The sequence below is a fragment of the Fusarium graminearum genome, chromosome 1 (genome assembly GCF_000240135.3).
Source record: "Fusarium graminearum PH-1 chromosome 1, whole genome shotgun sequence".
NCBI lineage: Eukaryota > Fungi > Ascomycota > Sordariomycetes > Hypocreales > Nectriaceae > Fusarium > Fusarium graminearum.
This window is the reverse complement of record NC_026474.1, coordinates 7,919,894-7,939,264: the sequence shown is the minus strand read 5'-3', so window position 1 is coordinate 7,939,264 and position 19,371 is coordinate 7,919,894. Positions and strand designations below refer to the sequence as shown.

Below are 19,371 nucleotides of genomic sequence, written 5' to 3'. Positions count from 1 at the left end.
GGTGATATTCAACAATTAACCAATCAACCACAGAAAAGGCATCGCCAACTCTCCTTTCCATACCCTACAAAGACGATCGCTACTACACAACCGCCGCAATGGCTACTCCTTCCAGCGATGCTGGCTTCATGATGTCGGATGGCCCCTCAAGGGCTGCTGCAACCCCTAGACGCAACTATGGCGTCCCCTCGTCTTCCGCCTCACGTCCGCGGGGGCCTCCTTCAGAGAACATGGGAGGAGCACCCAGTGATGAAGAGGGCGATGGCTTCGCAGACGATCAAGTTCCTCGCGGCCTAAGAATCAATAATACTGCTGAAATCAGTCGTGTGGAGGACAGAATTGGCCTGCTGGTACAGGAACACTTTGAGTCCTTCATCGAGAAGTACCTACAATGCTATCCTCCGAGACACGGGAACAGAGAACTAACACATGGCCTCAAACAACAGCTTCCAAGAGGATCCCATCAGCGCTCCCACACCGAGTGCCCCAACACCCAGCGCAGTCACTACAGACAAGTACTATGTTGCCCAGATCGCGGGCATGCGCACATACTCCCTCTCGACATTCTACGTCGACTACAGACATTTGGCTGCGTATGAAAATGGAAGTTTGGCAGATGGTGTGATGCGCCAGTACTACCGCTTTCTCCCCTTCCTCACCGCCGCCTTGCACAACATGATCGCCAAGTACCAGCCAGAGTACTTTCGTGAGCATCGCCAGCCCACCACTTCGAGCAACATCACTACCTCAGCAGCCAGCCATTTTGGCTCATCTGGCCAGACCGAGTCGACGCACCGCAAGAATGAGCATCAGCAAACCGACAAGCTCTTTTCGATCGCTTTCTACAACCTGCCTCTAGTCTCCAGAGTCCGTGCTCTCCGAGCCACCAACATTGGCCAGCTCCTTTCCATCTCTGGAACCGTCACCCGAACATCAGAAGTCCGACCCGAGCTGTCCATGGCCACATTCAATTGTGAGGCCTGCCGTACAGTTGTGCCAAACGTCGAGCAGACCTTCCGATACACTGAACCTACACAATGTCCCAACTCTACATGCCAAAACCGTGTGGCTTGGCAGCTCGACATTCGACGTAGCACTTTTGTTGATTGGCAAAAAGTACGAATTCAGGAGAACAGTTCCGAAATCCCTACGGGCAGCATGCCTCGAACCATGGACGTCATTCTACGAGGTGAAATTGTCGATCGAGCCAAGGCTGGAGAGAAGTGTATCTTTACTGGTGCTTTGATCGTTGTCCCTGATGTCAGCCAACTTGGTCTTCCTGGACTGCGGCCGACCGCTATTCGCGATGATCGCAATGCACCCAGAGGAGGTGATGCTGGTGGAACTGGAATTAGTGGCCTCAAGGCTCTTGGTGTGCGTGACTTGACGTATCGACTTGCATTCCTTGCTTGCATGGTGAACCCGGACACCGCGGCAAGTGGCCAGTCTGCTGCTAGTAGCGCAGCTGATGTTGTTAATGCCTTGACAACGAACACGGCCAACGACATTGATCAATCCGTGGAAGATGCCCAGGCCGCTGTTCTGGCATCCATGAACCCATCTGAAATTGATGACCTTCGAGCCATGGTGCACGGAGATCACATCTATTCACGACTTGTCCAATCTATTGCCCCCATGGTCTATGGCCACGAAGTTGTCAAGAAGGGTCTGCTTCTTCAACTTATGTCAGGTGTTCATAAGAGCACTGCTGAAGGCATGCAGCTTCGAGGTGATATCAACATTTGTATCGTTGGTGATCCATCTACCTCCAAGTCGCAGTTCCTCAAGTACGTCTGCTCCTTTGCACCCCGTGCTGTCTACACCAGTGGTAAGGCTTCATCTGCCGCTGGTCTTACTGCTGCAGTGGTCAAGGATGAGGAGACAGGCGAGTTTACCATTGAGGCCGGTGCCCTCATGCTGGCAGATAACGGTGTTTGCGCCATTGATGAGTTTGACAAGATGGACATTGCCGATCAAGTCGCTATCCACGAAGCTATGGAACAGCAGACCATTTCCATCGCAAAGGCCGGTATCCAAGCCACTCTCAATGCTCGAACAAGTATTCTTGCTGCTGCAAACCCTGTCGGTGGTCGGTATAACCGCAAGACGACTCTCCGCGCTAACATCAACATGTCTGCACCTATCATGTCTCGTTTTGATCTCTTCTTTGTTGTTCTAGATGAGTGCAATGAGCAGGTTGACCGTCACTTGGCAGAGCACATTGTCGGTATCCACCAACTGCGCGATGAGGCCGTGGAGCCCGAGTTCAGCACAGAACAGCTCCAACGATACATCCGCTTCGCCAAGACTTTCCGACCCGAGTTTACTGATGAGGCCAAGGAAGTTCTCGTGGAGAAGTACAAGGAGCTTCGGGCTGATGACGCCCAGGGAGGCGTTGGAAAGAACTCTTATCGAATCACCGTGCGTCAGCTGGAGAGTATGATTCGTCTCTCGGAAGCCATTGCCAAGGTCAACTGTGTCGAGGAGATTAGTATTGATATGGTTGTGGAAGCCTATAACCTTCTGCGCCAGAGTATCATCTCGGTCGAACACGATGATGTTGAAGTCTACGATGAAGAGCCTATTGAGGATAGCGAGACACTCCTCCGCGCTGCAGATGCAGCTCATGGCCGTGACCAGGAGGGCGATGCGGTAATGGAGGAGGATGAGCAACCTGGCCGCAGCAGCGTTGCACCTGAGAGGAAGAAACAAACAATCACTTATGACAACTATGTCAAGATGGTCAACATGTTTGTGCAGCGCATATATGAAGGCGAGGCCGCCAATGCGGAAGGTATCGCTGGCGAGGACCTAGTCAACTGGTACCTGGAGCAGAAGGAGGATGAGCTCGAGGGCGAGGAAGACTACCATCGCGAAAAGGCCCTGGCTAACATGGTGCTCAAGAAGATGGTCAAGGACAACTATCTCATGGCTCTTCGTGGCGAGGGTCTTGACGGCGAAGCAAGCTCAGCATCTGAACAGATTGTCTATATTGTGCACCCCAATTGTTCCGTGGAGGAGCACTAGCTTCCTGTCGATCATATAGAGAAGGGAAAAGTATTGCGGGCCTGATGCGATTGTCATGATGTAACGCCTCAGAGGGTGGGCGTTTATGGAGTTTATGATGCTGTACTGTCGATATCCTGCTGTGAGCGACTGCATATATTAGTAGATGGATGCGGATTTCACAAGTGATGCTGTTACGAGGAAGCTGTATTCGATAGATAGATACCTGTGCATTAATGTAAAAGATATTGATGGTATGATGGACCATGCTTCATTCACACACCTCATCTTGCTTGATGTACTACGTAACTATGGAGCAACTGGTAGTCAAATGCCGTGCCGTGCCTTGCCTTACCATGCCGAGACCAGACCAGACCCTGGACAAGAGGATGAAGCTAGATAATTAGATCCTTGATAATTGGCCGGCTAAAGAAGCTCTAGTGATGCAGCATCAAAGTTTCAACAGTGGAAACGTTGGACTTTGATCATGCCATGGCCGGTTAAAAGCCGCATCCCCCACCCGTACGACTAACATTCACATGTCGATGAAGATATTGTAATTCACTCACTTTAACTCACCTCAACTACTGTTTTGGGCCTCTTATCATTATTGTATACGTAGTTACTCACCAGAGATGGTGGCTGTTCCAATTGGGCTTGCTGAGTTGACATCATGATACATGTATGACATGACAGAGTATGGTCATGATCTTCAACACCCTTAGAGCCTGGAGAGCACAATCGATCAGTCATCTTACTCACCAAGACATGCACCCACCTTACCAGAACAAGCGTCTACAGTAGGAAATACTCGGCATTACCACAGTAGATCTCACAGTACTTCCTGTTGGTCCGTATCATTCGCTACGACTCCATCATGATATCAATGGTTACCCCTCATCTGCGGGCATAAAAAGGCCATTTCCCTTCCATCTTGAGCTCTTCTTCTCTTTCTTCTTCTTCTCCATCGTACAATCCATCGAATAAATCTTACAAGAAACCCAAGGTTTGTATCGTCATGAATCATGCTCGTACTGGTCTGACACATATGATATGCTAGATATCATCACTCTCCAAACCTGTACGGCTCTCTCCTGCTAGCAGCCATGGAGCCTTTCAGCGGTAGTCTTGTCCAGACCTGATTTGGGACGCACTCTTCAGGTAAAGTATCATGCATGAGCCGGTGCCCATCCTCAACTCTTGTCGTCTCTCCATCACTCAATTCTATTGAAGGTGGACATGATGGCAAGAGGAAGGGATGTGGCTGAGAATATACGGCAAAACTTGATCTGGATAATACCAGCGAAAGGATCATGTCCTCCTCCCTACTCACTTCAAAGTGTCTAACAACAATAGGTCCCCAATCATGTCTCCCCCTGCTGCCATCTCCCCTACTTCCCGCTCTGTTGAGCTTGCTACCTCTACTACCAAGCTCCCAGTCCATGCGGTCAAGAACATCAACACCAAGACCGTTGAGGAAATGCTTGGCAACTGGGATGACTTCAAGTTCGCCCCCATCAGGGAGAGCCAGGTCTCCCGCGCCATGACTCGTCGCTACTTCCAGGACCTGGACAACTACGCCGAGTCCGACATTGTCATCATCGGCGCTGGATCCTGCGGTCTGAGTGCCGCTTACATCCTGGGCAAGAAGCGACCCGATCTCAAGATCGCCATCATCGAGGCTTCTGTGTCTCCTGGTGGCGGTGCTTGGCTCGGCGGACAGCTCTTCTCCGCCATGATCATGCGCAAGCCCGCTGATGCTTTCCTCCGTGAGGTTGGTGTTCCCTACGAGGACGAGGGCAACTATGTGGTTGTCAAGCACGCTGCCCTCTTTACCTCTACCATCATGTCCAAGGTCCTTCAGATGCCCAACATCAAGCTCTTCAACGCCACTTGTGTTGAGGATCTCATCACTCGACCTTCAGACGAGGGCATTCGCATTGCTGGTGTTGTGACCAACTGGACTCTTGTCTCGATGCACCACGATGACCAGTCCTGCATGGACCCCAACACCATCAACGCTCCCTTGATCATCTCCACCACTGGCCACGATGGCCCAATGGGTGCTTTCTGCGTCAAGCGTCTTGTCAGCATGCAGCGCATTGAGAAGCTTGGTGGTATGCGTGGTCTTGACATGAATCTCGCTGAGGATGCCATTGTCAAGGGTACTCGTGAGATTGTCCCTGGTCTCATTGTTGGTGGAATGGAACTTTCTGAAGTCGACGGTGCTAACCGTATGGGTAAGTCATCATTTGAGTCTCAGTATTTCTTTTGTCTAACATCTTTAGGTCCTACCTTTGGTGCTATGGCTCTGAGCGGCCTCAAGGCTGCCGAGGAAGCCCTCAAGATCTTTGACACTCGCAAGAAGCAGAATGAACAGTAAACGAGTCTGTATCAAAGAATCACGAAAATGGAAAACGGACACATCGAATAAGGATCCATAACCTCGTCTCTCATTCGAGTTGTGGAAACTTACCATTCATTTAAGTTATTGCTGGCTTGCTCAAGCATGAAGAATACATGAATCAAGCTTGCAAGTCATGAAGTCGTTTACAGTTAGACAATACTGAATAAAACAAGTCATTGCTTTCTGTAGCTATAAATCCGTCGTCTCGTAATCGTGACCATCAATCCATAAACCCACTTACTTCTTATCCTTCGCCTCGACTTCCACAACCTCTGCCGGAACCTCAGCAGGCTTGGGAGGAAACTTCATGCCTCTGTTAACATCATTCGGCTCAGCACTAGGTCCCCATCCTCCATATCCATCCGCCATGGCCACACCAGCAAGCCCTGAAGCTTCCCCAATCATGGCGCGGCCAGCGAGTTGATTCTTGCCCACGCCAGGCGTCGAGTCAGCCCATGCGCCCAGCTCTTCACGAGTCTTTCCGGTGTACTTTTTTATGTCTTCATCACTGAGTGGTACGGGTGCTTTGCTGTCTTTGTAGCGACGGTATAGAGACTTTTTCTCTGTTGAATCAGATGTTGAAGGTGATGCTGGTGTGTTGCCCATATTGAGATAGCGTAGTACAAGTATGTAAGTGTGAATTGCAGTGATGATTGCTTGGCAACAGTGAGCTTCTAGAAGGTATTTGTAGAAGACTTGTAGAAGGAATTGAAGTGAATCCCTGCTCGATTAGTTACAAGCTAAACATTGTGGCGTCGGTCATGCGGCATGGATACATACAAACTGGGCGATGATGCCCCCCAAATCCCTCGATGTGACAAGGAAGAGGCGCTAATATTCATTGGTCAGACAATGATCATCTTCAATTTGAAGTCGGGCTAAGATCTTCTTTGTATGTATGGCTGTGCAATATAAGATCAACATATCAAGGCAGACTCAACTATTACAATGACATAATTACATTATATCAACTTAACTCATACCTACGTTACGCCTCTCACTTTATATTCATCTTATACTCCTCAGATCATCTACTTGAGATACTCCTTCTTAGCAACCCTCTCACAAAGCTCCTTCAAAACACCACCCAACCACTCATAATCCTCAATGCCCAGATACACCTGCGCACTCGTCCTGATCCAAAACCTCCCTCCGTGCAGAAACAGCGCAACAAACGTCTTGTAGTCGCCAATGAGCGTATTCAAAATCCACTGAAACGCAGTCTGCGTCTCCTCAGCCGAAACCACAAACTCGCCCTCCTTTCCTTCTTTAGCACTCCACACAGGCAACGCAATGTTAGCCATGGCGCAGTTTCGCATCGTCCCCGTGCTGTTCTCCATGTATGTAGTACCCAGCTTCTTGGCAACGAGCTCGCTTCCTTTCTTGTTTAGGTCCCAGAGATACTCCAGAATCGCATCTTCGCCGCCGAGTGCTTCCTCACGCCATTTGATAGCATCCTTGACGCACAGATAAGGTGAGTTATCCAGCGTACCGACAAACTCAAAATTGGTCACGAAGCGCGACTTCTTGCTTGGAGGGAGAGGTGTGATGCGCTGCACCCGCTTGGGAATGTAGCCGTGGCTGGTTGCGAGTGTCGTCGGGAGGAGTTCCTGGTTGCGAAGGGGCACGTAGAAGACGGCGCAGCCGCGGGGAACGTGAAGCCATTTATGGCAGTTTGACACAAAAAAATCGGGATCTGCAGATTTCATGTCAAGCTTCACCATACCGACTCCCTGCGCGCCGTCAACCATGCTCAGAACGTTGAGCTTTCGACACGTCTTGATCATTTCCTCCCAGGGAAAGACGACGCCCGGTCGAGAAGACACGACATCAAACGTGCAGATTCTAGCACGCTTTCCATCGTCCTCGATCTTCTTGACAGCGTCCTCAAATTTCTTGATGATCTCAGCATCATCGAGAGGATACTCGAGCTGGACCTCGCGATGAGTCACCTTTTCATCGTAGTAATCCACAAGATAGTCTGCGACTTTACCGCAGGCTTCGTAAATGGTCGAGAAGCTGATGATGACATCTTTGCCGTCCTCGTTCCATTTCAAGTTCCGAAAGACGGTGTTTACACCTGTTGTGGCGTTGGGAACGAACACAACTGTGTCGAGGGGAGCGTTGATGATCTTTGCGACGGCAGCACGGCTTTCATCGAGAAGTTTGGGATATTCATATCGAATGAATGGATCAGGACGAGCCTCACTGACCACTGTTAGAAGAAGTTCTCATACCCATCTTTGGATATGTGACTTACCTCGCATCCTGATACTCGCGGAATTTAGTCTGGACAGCTTTGGGATAAGTACCAAAGGATCCTAGACCAAGATTAGTTCATACTCCATTGATCATCCAAGTTACATACCATGGTTCATATTCCTCCATTCCGGATCAAGCATGAAATCGTTCTTCATAGAGCTGCCAAAGGCTGCAGTGCCGGTCTTGCCCCGCAGAGGAAGCTCTTGAGGATAATCTTTGCCAACGGAACCCATGATGATGATGGTAAATGATGATGATCCAAAACTCTTCTGCCAGGTTCCTTTAATCTTCTCTTATATATTTCTTCTCTAGCAATGTCTTGGCATCCAATGAGTCAAATGATAGTGACAGCTGAATACAACCTGGCTTGTATACCCCACATCGTAAACGTCAACGACGCCCTTAACTTAACTTAGTTCTCAGCTCCATTAACTCAAAGCTGAATTGAGAATGCGGGCCGTCGGTACCCGCAAAAGAGCGTTGTGCAGGGCCGCCGAAGGTGATAAGAGTCACTGATGCTACCTCGAGTACAGCTGCAATCAACTCATGTCCAGCTGAGAGTCACACAAAGGACACCGATTGCGGATGATTACAAATGCAAAATGCAAAACTTTGCCAAAAGAGCTGACAAACGTCTTTCGATTGATGCAGCAAGTAGGAGGAATACTACTTTGTTCCCTGTCCCTGAAATCGCCATGTCCCAAACGCCCTTCCATGAATGCTCCCAGAGTTCCAAGCTCCGATGTTGTCGCCCCCCGGCGATTGTTGTTATGCGAATCTTAATCTTTATAGTGGTTTGTCATCCGTCGTAAAAGCTCCCATCTATGTACTCATAGCCTTTGAACCTCAATTGTATCCAACTCATGTGGTGCTAGACACCCTCGTTTCTTAACCTTGACGACGACCGTGTTTGCACCCGACTTTGCGGAGAAAGGACAAAGTTCCGGGCCTCACCTTGCTTCAGCATAGACAAAGCTGCAATCGCACCCGTCTCTGCCGGGCTATAGTCTGTTTTCCTAACTAGGCTGTAAGAGCCTTGATGACTGTAACACCACTCAAGGGCTGTTTCTGGGGGAGGACACCCAGCCACAAACGGCGCGGGAGCCTCTTCAAGACCCATCGAAGACCTTTGACTGCGTGTAACACGTCTACTCGTGTTATGAGAAACTTGCTTCAGCGGTCCTGGATTGGGCGCAGCCACTGGTGAAACAGGCTGTAGTTGCGCGTTAATGAAGTACTTTGGGGGAGTCTCGCAATGCGGCGGCTCCATTGGTGCCAAGCGTTCAAAAGGCGGACTATTATGAGGAGTCGGTGGTTGTGGTTTCATTGGAGGTAATCGGAGCGAGTTGTCAATCTCTGGAGGCTTCTGGCTTGATTGGCGCCTGCCAACTGAGGGTAGTTCAACTTCCTCGCCATCAATCCTCCTGCGCTTCCTGACGCGCCCTTTAACCGAATCAATGATCGAACTCTCTTTGATGAATCTCTCGGGCCTTAGAATGTGGCTAAAGGGTATTTCAGCTTCCTCAACCTTGGGGGGTTCAGCAGTTTCAGTACTGCGAAGCGTCCGACCATGGTTGGGATTCAATGTTGATGGAGGTTTCTTGCATCTTTCCAAAGTGCTTGGTGCAGACTTGCGAGACCGTTTAGATCTCTTTGGAATTGCGATCGGCTTGTTTTGCAGTACCTCCACTGGTTCAGGTTCAGCAGGAACTGTAGGAATCTCGATCGGTGCAGCCACAATGACTGGTGTGACTATCTCTCTGGGATCCAGAGGACCATGCCCGGTTATCCTGTGTAGTTCTCTCATTATCTTGGAAACCCAATAGGCTCCCGTAGCCTTTGTATCGCGGAGAGCAATGGGGTTGGCTGCGGTACAACGTTTAGCATCCATCTTTTCGCCTTCTTCGCCTACGCCACCTGAGTCGCGTTTCTTTTTGAGCTTGGGAGGATCGGGGGTTTGCCATAACTTGGGTATCTTTTCTTGCAAGTCGGATACCCAAGCGTCGCAGTCCCATTCGACCCAGTAGTCGATGACATCGCCCCATGAACTCTCGGGAGGCTTGGTGTAGTTGACAAACACCACTTTTCCACCTTTTGCGTGGACTGCCTTTGCAAACTCTCTGACCATCACTTTCAAGCCGTGAACTCGTAAGCTGGTACCGAGGATGAGCAGCAAATCTGGGCACAGAGCCAAGTCGTGCGTGACAATTGGGCTGATGAGGTGTGCATTGGGATGTTCTTCACCATAGAGCACAATATCAGGCCTCAGCTTGCCAACACCCAAAGGCCGTTTTCCACGCTCCTCACGAGCAACGGTAGCGCCGACGCAGTGGGGACACTCAGGTTGTTGACCTGACATTGTTTCCAGCTGGCGTCCATTATCGTCCCAAGAGCATACACGGCCACAGAGAAAACACCGAAGGAGTTCCAGCGAGCCGTGAAGAAAAACGCACTCAACACCTGACTTTGGGAGGTCACGACGGAGATTCTCCACTGCGGTCATTGCATCTTCCGGTGCGCCCGTATCCGATTCAGCTTGGGAAGCCATCATGATATCCGGTCTCGATTGGCTTGGCTGTGATTGTTGGCTAGCCTCATTGTCTGATGGCGGCTGTGATCTGTCTGAATTGGCTTCGGTCATGGCGTTAGCCTCATCGACCATTCTGTTCAGTTGGTTCAAATTGGCAGTTGACTTTCGAGAAAAGCGGCCGCGGCTGCCAGGTCCGTCGGTGAGACATGTCGAAAGCCCAACCTTTTCCTCAATCTGATCAATATTTTGGGTATAACAGCGAACAAGCTTCCCGCGATCTCTTAGATGGCTGATAAATCGATGTGAACTTGTAGGCTCTACATCTCTGACTTTTTGGCGTAGAGTGGTTGCAAATGTGTAAAACACGGACGTTCTCAGAGGGTCCGCCCATATTGATGCGTCAAACATGTCCTTCCCCTTCATGTTGGGTAGCGTATTCTTGCCCGTGCCAAGATTTGTTTGTGATAAGTTTGGTGGGAGTGAAGGCGGGGTGTCGTCGACTTCAGACGGCGATGTACTGCTGCGACTGCCTGGTCCATCTTCCTCCGACGCGTGAGACGAGAACGGTTCAAACAGAACTGGAGGAGGTGACGATAAAGGCGACGAACTGGGTGGAATTTCTGAATCATGCAAGTGACTCCGTCGCGCTCTCCTGAAAACAGAGGGTGGTGTAATGCGGAAATCTTCAGGCGGAGGCGAGGATAGCGGAGAAGTTGGCGGTTGAGCCACAGCTATCGTTGAACGAGTTGTCCTAGGATTTATCGAAGGCACCGCATCTGGATCTTCTGGTTGGTCTTCGTCTTCATGGTCACCCTCGACCTGGATCGAGTCCGCGACCTTTTCTTCTACCGGGTCAGGGTCTTCGAGTTGAACTTCGATCTCGTCCTTTGTCTCGCCCGAGTCTTGTTCTAGTTTTAGGCATTCATCGCGCAGTATTTTCCTTCTCTTGGGTGCTGGTCGAGAATCGGAGTCGGATGGTTCATCGTTGGCGGTGTTTTCCTGTAGACGCGCCTGTTGTGCCGCGTCAAGCTGGGTACTGATTAACGAGTAGAGACCGTTCTCGGAACGAAAGTCCTAGGCCAATTAGCTACCACGCCGATAATTGCGTAGATCAAGCCTCTCGGCAGCGCATGGGAGCAAGCGCTGGAGTGCTAATCGAGAAAGCTCACAGGAATGCCGGAATTCGTGCTGATACCAGCACCAGTGACGACTATGACCTTGCGCGCCTTTAGAAGCCCGTTGGCAATGTCCCTGAGCTCGTCCTGGGACTCGGGAGCGACGTGGGTAGTGGGCATTGTCGAAGAAAACGAAGAGGGAAAGTCGGCCGCGTCGCGGTATTGTAGCGGGCGGTTGTAAGCCGCGATCGCGTGAAGCCGACAGCTGTGTTGACGGGCTTACGATGCTGATGATTGTGTATAGCTTATTGTCATTGTGGTATGGATATGTGTCGTCGTGAAGTGTAACGAATGGTGAATGCGAGGTCGTTTGTGGTGTGAGGTTCAAGTTTACTCAACTTAGTAAGGTTGTGGCGGGCGAGAAGTGACCTGGAACTAGATTTGGAGTTGGAGTCAAAGACAGACTCTGGAACCGGGGTCGCGAAGCGGGAAGTCACCGTGCAGCTGAGCAGATGATCCAACAGCCGATATAAGCAAGGGTTAAAGTGATAGAGAGATGCTTTGGTGACAGTTCTACAAAATATATCCAACTCGTCGACGTTGACTTAATTGCTGTACTACAAGAGACCAACTCCACGACCGATAAACAAGCACTGACTGCATGAACGCGACTCGAGTTTAAACCTCCAAAAATGCAAGTGCCCGCTCCTGTAATGTGACTGTGACGCGCTTCCAGTTCTTAGTGGCTGGGCTGAGCATCTACCTACCTACCTAACTCTACAGCGCCCTGCAGGGCTATCGATAAGGGAAGAACTCGCCGAAAGGAAGGGACGGGAGGGACAGACCGCTAAATTACCCGCTGAGGATGTTTGCATACGCCCCACCAAGGGGACGGGACCTTACATTAATCGTCTCATCAAGACACATTCATAATTAAAGCCACAAATTTACAATGATATTATTATATTGACAGTTCTAGGACAAATATACATGTAGAATGAAAAACACCAACGACCCTCTACTCAAATAGCCACCAGCACATCAAACAGCTTCTGGAAATCAGATGGAACTCCCAGGCCTGTGATGGCGTCCCAACCCTTTGCTGCCGGCCAGCCAGCAGGGCTGTGGCCTTTTTGGAAATCGCATGGCCTGCTTTCTCCCGCAGTAACGTCTGAAAGAGCTGCCTGTACCTTGTCTGAGTAAAGGACCTCGTTGATCCAGCCCAGCACGTTCTTGCCCTTACGCACGCGCGCATCGTTGATGAGAGCAATCATGGCTGCCATCACAGGTGTACTGGCGCTGGTACCTCGAAGCGCAACCTGCTGCCCCTTGAGTCGAGTAATGTAGCTAGTAGCCGGCATAGAAATATCAGGGACTCCTCGGTTGCTAGCATTGTAGTTTCCGTCAAGGTGGCCGTCGAGGGTTTTGACGTAACTCTTAATAGAAGACTCCTGCCACTTCTCGCGGGGGAAGTACTGCGAGAAACCACCTCCACTGAACTCGGCACCTTCGAAAGGCGCAGCTCCAGCTGCTACACCACCGACGCTTGTGACCCAAGGGCAGGTTGCGGGAAAGACGGCCATGGTGACATCCTTGTGGCTACCGTCGTTGGTGCGGCAAGTAGAGTTACTTGAACCCTTTGCACCTCCGTCGCCAGAGGCTGCCAAGATGGTTGTACCACGAGCTGTCAGGAGACCAAACATGGAGCAAACACGCTCAGCGTACTTGCGGGGAACCGAAACCTCGTTATCGCCATAAGAGACAGAGAGCACGTGGGGAACCTCATCGTCGGAGAGGTCAAGAAGGTAGTCGAGGAACTCGAGGTAAGGTTCGTTGTCGTTGTACTCCTCAGATACTTGCTCGCCATCATCGTCCAATGTAGGACCACGGCCGTCAGCGAGATAGTATGTGATGTTGGTGGGATAGCCAAGGGCCATGGCATACTGCACGTCCAGGGCCGCCTCGTTTCCAGAATCGAAGAGGTCTTGCGAGTTATTAGCACCGTTGATCAACTGAACTGAGAAGTTGTAACGGGCTTCGTAAAGCGGCTTCGCATAGATCCTCAGGAAGTCCTGGGCATCTTCATAGTTGGCGTACTCTTCGAGGAAGCCGGCGATACCAAAGCGGATGGGGGAGGTGCCATTGTAGGCAGGGTAAGTGATGTTGAACTGCTCACGAAGACAGTCAGGCTTGATAGCTTGGCCGCAAGGGATGCTGGCACGCTTGTCCAACTGCAGGCTCTTGAGCATGCTTGGTGTAAAGTCTGGGTCGGGAGTGGTAAGCTCCTTAACGGGGCGCATGAAGTTGGCGATAGGATGAATGAAGCTGATGGAGTTGACTAGGGATTCCGGTAATGAGTAATCTCTTGTTCGAAGAACAGGCTCCTGGTCTGCGAACTGGTAGAAGCCAATCTTGGCGTCGAGGAGATCTTGAGCATCTTTAACGGTGGTCTTGACATGAATCCAATCCTTGTCAGGAGTGGCCTTTGCCGCTGCGCCTTTGCTCTTTAACCAAGCCAGTACCTTGTCGACATCCTTCTTGTCTGGGGTTCGGAGAGCGAGGGCTTCCTGCTGGCAGAGATGACGCTGGATATACTGTCCAGAAGTAGCATCGCGTTTTCGTAGTCCGGTCTTGAGGTTCTCGATATCGGGTTGTCGCATAGCTATAGAGAGTCGCAGAACATGACTGGGATCAACAGCCTGGTTGACTTTCTCCCAGCCATTGGGAAGGACGGGGGTTTCTTCGACTTTGATGTTCTTGGCGGCACCAAGACCTGCTAGAGCCAAGGTTGTGAAGAGTATGGGAGATATCATGTTTGCTGCTATACACAGACCAGTGTGCAACAAGGAGATGAAATTATTGTAAAAAAAGAGCAGCTGATGCAGAATAACAACTACCTCTCAGAGGTGTTTTTTTTTGTTTGAATGAGAAAAAGAAAAGGAGTTGATTATGTCAAGTGTTTGTCAGTACTTCCTTCTTGACAAACAATGGTCTAGTCTAATACCCAGGCAACTTGACAAACCCGATTCGAAGAGAATAGTAATGGTTATGGCCTTGTCAGAGATGCAGCTACGATGATGTTTATAACGAATCTCTCTACAAATTGTTTTCACGGTTGACTCCACAACCAAAGGGGGATCATCTTTGACATGCCGTCATATTAACGGGGTCCAATGGCTAAAAATGGGCGAATCTGAAACTTGGTTCAATCTCGCGCAACCGAAGCGGGTTCAATAACAGTAGAGAAAAGCACTTTTTTCTCGTGTTGATGGTTGCACATCGCAATTAGAGCACCGAATACGGCCTCCAAGTCGCTGGGAAAAGTTATGGGACTCATCTAACCGAGCAACAGCGAACAAACAAACTTTGCTATGAGTCGCGTAAATCACTCTCCATCCAGTCGGATGCCCTTGAAAGAAAGTTTGTTGAGTTTAGATAGTGCCTTGTCTAATTGATGCTGTTGAAAACGGATCAAAGTCAATGCTTAACGCCATCCGGACCTGACTCCACTGTGAAGCCTCACTAAAGGAGAGGAAGAGAGCACGTTACGTTGCACATGACCTTAGCCTAGACATGCTGGACCGATCAACTCCCCGTACAACGCCACAGTCTCTTGATGTGATGATTCGATTCTCCACCAGACTAACAAGTGACTTTTCTTGTCCCTACAAAATGATCCATGCTGTACGCACTTGACTTCGGGTTTTACAGTCTCGCAAACTCCGAGCATGAAAATCTCACTTCCAAAACACCTGCCAAACTCGAACAGAAACTACTGCAGTCTCCCGTCTAGATCTCTGTCCAAAAGTACCTCGAGTTGTACATGCAGTAGCTAGACCCTTGAAATCCCTGACGAGAGACGAGGAGACTTCTCTCCTTCATAGTACCTAAGCGAAGACTCAAAGATGACAAGACTCGCAATAAACTCCGCTCTTGTTGCTCTTGCTCGCCCCTCACTAAACCACTAGCTCTCCAAGCACTCATCGTCTAGACCCTGTGATTTGCTCGCAACTTGTTACATACATACAACAGCTCAATGGTGCCGAGCGAGTCACCTCGAGACCCGTTTGTGCGCAGTCAAAATCTCCACCTCGTTGCAGCACAACCACTCCACAGCCGATGGTCCGAAGGGGGACCATGACGACGACCCGAAGAGCGCTATGTATAACAAGTCTTGAAAATCCTAATCCCGTGGGGTTCTCAATTGGTCAAAGAATCTGCATGTCCATACCGCAACTTACAGTATTAGTTAGATGCACTTTCATTCGATATCATGCGTGGGATTCAACATGACCCAGGCCCAATCAAGATACTACCCGGTTCATGGTGCTCAGTTCCCCGGCATGAGCTATTCACCAAGTTCGACTTGGTCCTTCCCAAAACCCTTCATTACTCGGGCTGTGGATGTAATACAAGGATACCTCCGCTGTCGACCCAGAGAAACGTGGGTGCAGTGCAGTTGCCAGCGGGGTTTTACTTGGTTAACTCGTCTCAAGAATAAATATTCAATCCTTTAAAACTTGGGTCCAGTCTCGTATTTTCGACTCATTTTTTCACGTTCCCCTCCTCACTACCTCCCCAACTAGTTGTGTCTTGCGTGCTGTTACATACCTACGTCCAGTCGTCTTTACTATCCAATACATCAACCTCATACTCAGACTATACGTGACCTCCAGCATGACAGGCTCAGAATATCTCAATGTCTTCAAGGGCCCTGAATCGGTTCGAAACTACTTCGACCCTGAACAGTCACCCCCTCTACCTCTTGTGGAAATCCCTGATAGCCTGAACCCTTACCGTCAAGATGGCGTTCGCATCTATGCCAAGATGATGACTATGCATCCTGCCACCAATGTCAAGGTGATGCCAGGTTAGTCTACCAATCTGCAATTACAAGTGGACGTGAAGCTAAATTTTACTATGTAGCCATGAACTTGCTAGAGAATGGCGTTGAGCCTGGCAAGACAAAGACTATCGTTGAGAGCAGTTCTGGCTCCACTGTCATCTCTATGGCCATGGTTGCCCGTGCTTTCCACGGCATCGATGATGTTCACGCCTATCTCAGCAACAAGACAAGTGAGACCAAGTTGCGTATGATGCAATTTTTTGGCCTCAACGTGTAAGCAGCTCATTAAAGAGCTTATACAAAATGTTTGCTAACTGTTAAATAGAACTCTCTTTGGAGGACCTGCTCAGCCAACACCCATAGATGAGCGAGGTGGTATCAGATCCGCAGCTCGAAAGGATGCAGAGTCAGAGTCTGTGTGCAGTCCTAATCAGTACATCAACGACGACGTATGTTTCTTTTTATTATTCCTTATACACAAATACTAATTGTCCGCAGAATTGGAAGTCACACGTCCGATGGACTGGTCCTCAAATCTATCGTCAGCTGCCAGAGATCAATGTGATTGCGGCTTCCATGGGAACTTCTGGTAAGCCAGGATCTTGAATTTTATGTGGGATGGACTTACCAACATTACTCTAGGAACTATGACTGGTTTGGGTACCTATTTTAAGGAGGCCAAACCCTCTGTTTACAGAATTGCGTACGTCCTCCAGCCACCCTATACCATTTGTTACTTACTGACCTTGACAGTGTATGCACCAACGCGGGAGAGCGTGTGCCTGGACCTCGCGAGTACTCCTTGATGCGCGAAGTTGAGTTCCCATATTTGTCTTCTCATGACGCACTCGAAGAAGTCGGTGCCCCAGACTCATACTCCCTTTCCCTGGACCTCACCCGACAAGGCATTGTTTGCGGTCCTTCTTCAGGATTCACTCTCAAGGGCCTGTTCCAGCGCCTTGAGAAGCTTAAGCAGGAAGGAAAGCTTTCAGATATTGCTGGACCCGACGGCGAGACTCACTGTGTTTTCATGTGCTGTGATCTTCCCTTCCAGTACCTGAACGAGTACTTCTCAAATCTGGGCCCTGAGAAGTTCAGCCCTCTCCGTAACGAGGTATGTTAAGATGCAACACCAACAGGCACATCAGTACTGACAGGATACAGCGCTTGAGAAACGTCGACCTTTACCGTTATGATGATGCTTGGGAGGTCAACTCCCTAAATGCTCTGTCCAACTACTTCACCATTCACCCCCTAGGTACCCACGACACAGTCCTGTCTCTCGCAGACCAGATTGACAAGGCCCTCACTCCTTCAACCAACACTCAAATTCTCGACTTCCGACGCTCATCCGACTTCGATGCTTTCCACCTACCCAACTCAGTCAACATTCCTCTCGATGCGCTGCAAAACGGACCTAACAGCGGCAGCCCTTTTTCCAACCCTGCTGATGAGTGCGCCATGCTTGAGCAAGTCTGGCTTGAGCTTGAGAGCCTCTTCAGCGTCAAGGACAAGAACGGTAACCGAAATGCCAGCGCCGAGGCACTCATGTCTATGCTGCGAGGCAAGAAGGTCCTGACGCTTTGTTACGATGGTGATAGTTCTCGAGTCGCCAACAGTGTTCTTCGTGCAAAGGGTGTTGAAGCAGAATGCGTTCGCGGTGGCTATGGTGCTCTTGCCAAGTTGCAGATGCCCTGCAACGCTACATGCGAGGTTGTCTCAATCCCCGTTTCTGTGGAAGTTTAAGCAAAAGGGATAAATACAGCCCTGCAGTACTGCCTTTCTTTGCGTTGGGATGTTTGAACCGGCCGGATGTGCAGTGGGCGTCCGGGGCCGACCGACATTGTGTAAATGTCGGATTCTCCCACGTTTGGAGTTTTTTTCTTCTTTTTTTCTGTTCGATTTTGCATTGATACGACTTATGACCGAAACACCAAAGAGTAGAATGAGGTGGATATTGACGACATCTCAAGATTGCAAAGGCCCAAACCAGAAGTGCAGTGGGTTTCTGGGATTTGGGGACAGCGAGAAATAGAAGGATTTGGTACAGAATAAACGAGTTTACAACCGTGAATTGTCGGAAATGCTACTATCGCAAAGTCAACGGGATCGCCTTGGAGCTTCAAATCCCATGCTACGATCTCGATGCAGTGAATCCGACGCCCGTTTCAAGCAGATATAAATTCCATAAACTTGCCGAGATATTCTAGAATAATTGAAGAAAAACTCAAAAAGCAGAGAGTATTTCTGCGGGAAGGGCTCCGGACTTTGCATTCCTCAGAATCGAGTTCCCGGTTGAGACCGAGGGTCGATATTTAAACTTCTAATTGCCGTGTGCTTAGTCTGGTTACTAACAGCTGACATGGCAATTCTGGGAATAGCATGCTGAGGGAGGAATGCAAAGTGAAAACCTTCTCGGTCCCGAGAACCCTGAAACATGATATTCAGGGTTCTTTTTGCCCCTGCTGATCAGCGTTGGTCGACGTTGCCGGTATCAAACTGAGGATCACTGGACTACATGTTACAAAACATACACGCAAGCATATCGTCATCTTGAATCATTTGCTAAAAGCAACGAACAAAGCATATGACCTGTCAATGATAACAACATGTCCCCTCTCGGGTACCTCGGTCTAATCCTTCTCTTACAAAATTGTAGTGTCCAGAGCCAGAATCTGGACCGGGCTACAGTAAAAGGCTATCAGCCCATGGAATGCGGAGCGGTTAGACTAATGTTGACCAACTAACGGAATTCTGTATTTCCGAACGTCCTCTGATCGACTAGCAAACGGTGTTGAGAAAACCGCCGAGTCTATAGTTGGCGATCATGCTCATCTGACAAGACATTCAACTCTTGACGCCGCAGAAAACAGACTTGTCGATGATTAAGATTACACAAGATCAGGGCTGAGAGACGCCCCTTACGTAGACGACATCGAAAGGACAGTAATCAAGTCGTTAGTGAAGAGAAACAAGTTAACCTGAATAGATGCATGACTGCGAGAAGTTGAGTTGGTGGATCAGGGCTTGTGCAGGAACAGGAAATTTAAAGGGTACAGAGTCGACAGTTTTACAAGTAACGTTGAAGAATGTCTCGGGAAGAATTCTTGGCGGATCTTCGAGAAGGAAATTCGACAGGCGATCATACGTTGTACATTCTTTCAACCCAAGCTGTGCAATAGACTTCATACTCTTATTAATCCCT

General features: G+C 49.6%; 8 protein-coding genes across 8 annotated transcripts; 3 read left to right on the top strand and 5 right to left on the bottom strand.

The window, feature by feature from the left end:
- Positions 1 to 98: 98 nt before the first annotated feature.
- On the top strand, positions 99 to 3,027 carry FGSG_02470 (DNA replication licensing factor mcm6; the record flags this gene model as incomplete). Its single annotated transcript, XM_011320094.1, has 2 exons — positions 99 to 382; positions 447 to 3,027. 2 exons carry the CDS (start codon positions 99 to 101, stop codon positions 3,025 to 3,027), a joined length of 2,865 nt encoding a protein of 954 aa, XP_011318396.1.
- Positions 3,028 to 4,003: 976 nt separating this feature from the next.
- On the top strand, positions 4,004 to 5,598 carry FGSG_02469 (uncharacterized protein). The gene is made up of 4 exons (XM_011320093.1): positions 4,004 to 4,012; positions 4,067 to 4,167; positions 4,363 to 5,246; positions 5,295 to 5,598. The coding sequence occupies exons 3-4, from the start codon at positions 4,373 to 4,375 to the stop codon at positions 5,387 to 5,389; spliced, it is 969 nt and encodes a 322-aa protein (XP_011318395.1). The 5' UTR covers positions 4,004 to 4,012; positions 4,067 to 4,167; positions 4,363 to 4,372; the 3' UTR covers positions 5,390 to 5,598.
- On the bottom strand, positions 5,563 to 6,019 carry FGSG_02468 (uncharacterized protein; the record flags this gene model as incomplete). The annotated part of the gene is made up of 2 exons (XM_011320092.1): positions 5,563 to 5,572; positions 5,655 to 6,019. 2 exons carry the CDS (start codon positions 6,017 to 6,019, stop codon positions 5,563 to 5,565), a joined length of 375 nt encoding a protein of 124 aa, XP_011318394.1.
- A 425-nt stretch (positions 6,020 to 6,444) lies between these two features.
- On the bottom strand, positions 6,445 to 7,908 carry FGSG_02467 (uncharacterized protein; the record flags this gene model as incomplete). The annotated part of the gene is made up of 3 exons (XM_011320091.1): positions 6,445 to 7,621; positions 7,674 to 7,734; positions 7,782 to 7,908. 3 exons carry the CDS (start codon positions 7,906 to 7,908, stop codon positions 6,445 to 6,447), a joined length of 1,365 nt encoding a protein of 454 aa, XP_011318393.1.
- Positions 7,909 to 8,546: 638 nt separating this feature from the next.
- FGSG_12144 (uncharacterized protein) lies at positions 8,547 to 10,316 on the bottom strand (the record flags this gene model as incomplete). The annotated part of the gene is made up of 1 exon (XM_011320090.1): positions 8,547 to 10,316. One exon carries the CDS (start codon positions 10,314 to 10,316, stop codon positions 8,547 to 8,549), a length of 1,770 nt encoding a protein of 589 aa, XP_011318392.1.
- A 1,040-nt stretch (positions 10,317 to 11,356) lies between these two features.
- On the bottom strand, positions 11,357 to 11,500 carry FGSG_12143 (uncharacterized protein; the record flags this gene model as incomplete). Its single annotated transcript, XM_011320089.1, has 1 exon — positions 11,357 to 11,500. The coding sequence occupies one exon, from the start codon at positions 11,498 to 11,500 to the stop codon at positions 11,357 to 11,359; it is 144 nt and encodes a 47-aa protein (XP_011318391.1).
- An 842-nt stretch (positions 11,501 to 12,342) lies between these two features.
- FGSG_12142 (uncharacterized protein) lies at positions 12,343 to 14,133 on the bottom strand (the record flags this gene model as incomplete). The annotated part of the gene is made up of 1 exon (XM_011320088.1): positions 12,343 to 14,133. One exon carries the CDS (start codon positions 14,131 to 14,133, stop codon positions 12,343 to 12,345), a length of 1,791 nt encoding a protein of 596 aa, XP_011318390.1.
- A 1,864-nt stretch (positions 14,134 to 15,997) lies between these two features.
- On the top strand, positions 15,998 to 17,912 carry FGSG_02465 (uncharacterized protein; the record flags this gene model as incomplete). Its single annotated transcript, XM_011320087.1, has 7 exons — positions 15,998 to 16,190; positions 16,262 to 16,439; positions 16,492 to 16,615; positions 16,665 to 16,755; positions 16,809 to 16,869; positions 16,920 to 17,280; positions 17,331 to 17,912. 7 exons carry the CDS (start codon positions 15,998 to 16,000, stop codon positions 17,910 to 17,912), a joined length of 1,590 nt encoding a protein of 529 aa, XP_011318389.1.
- Positions 17,913 to 19,371: the final 1,459 nt, after the last annotated feature.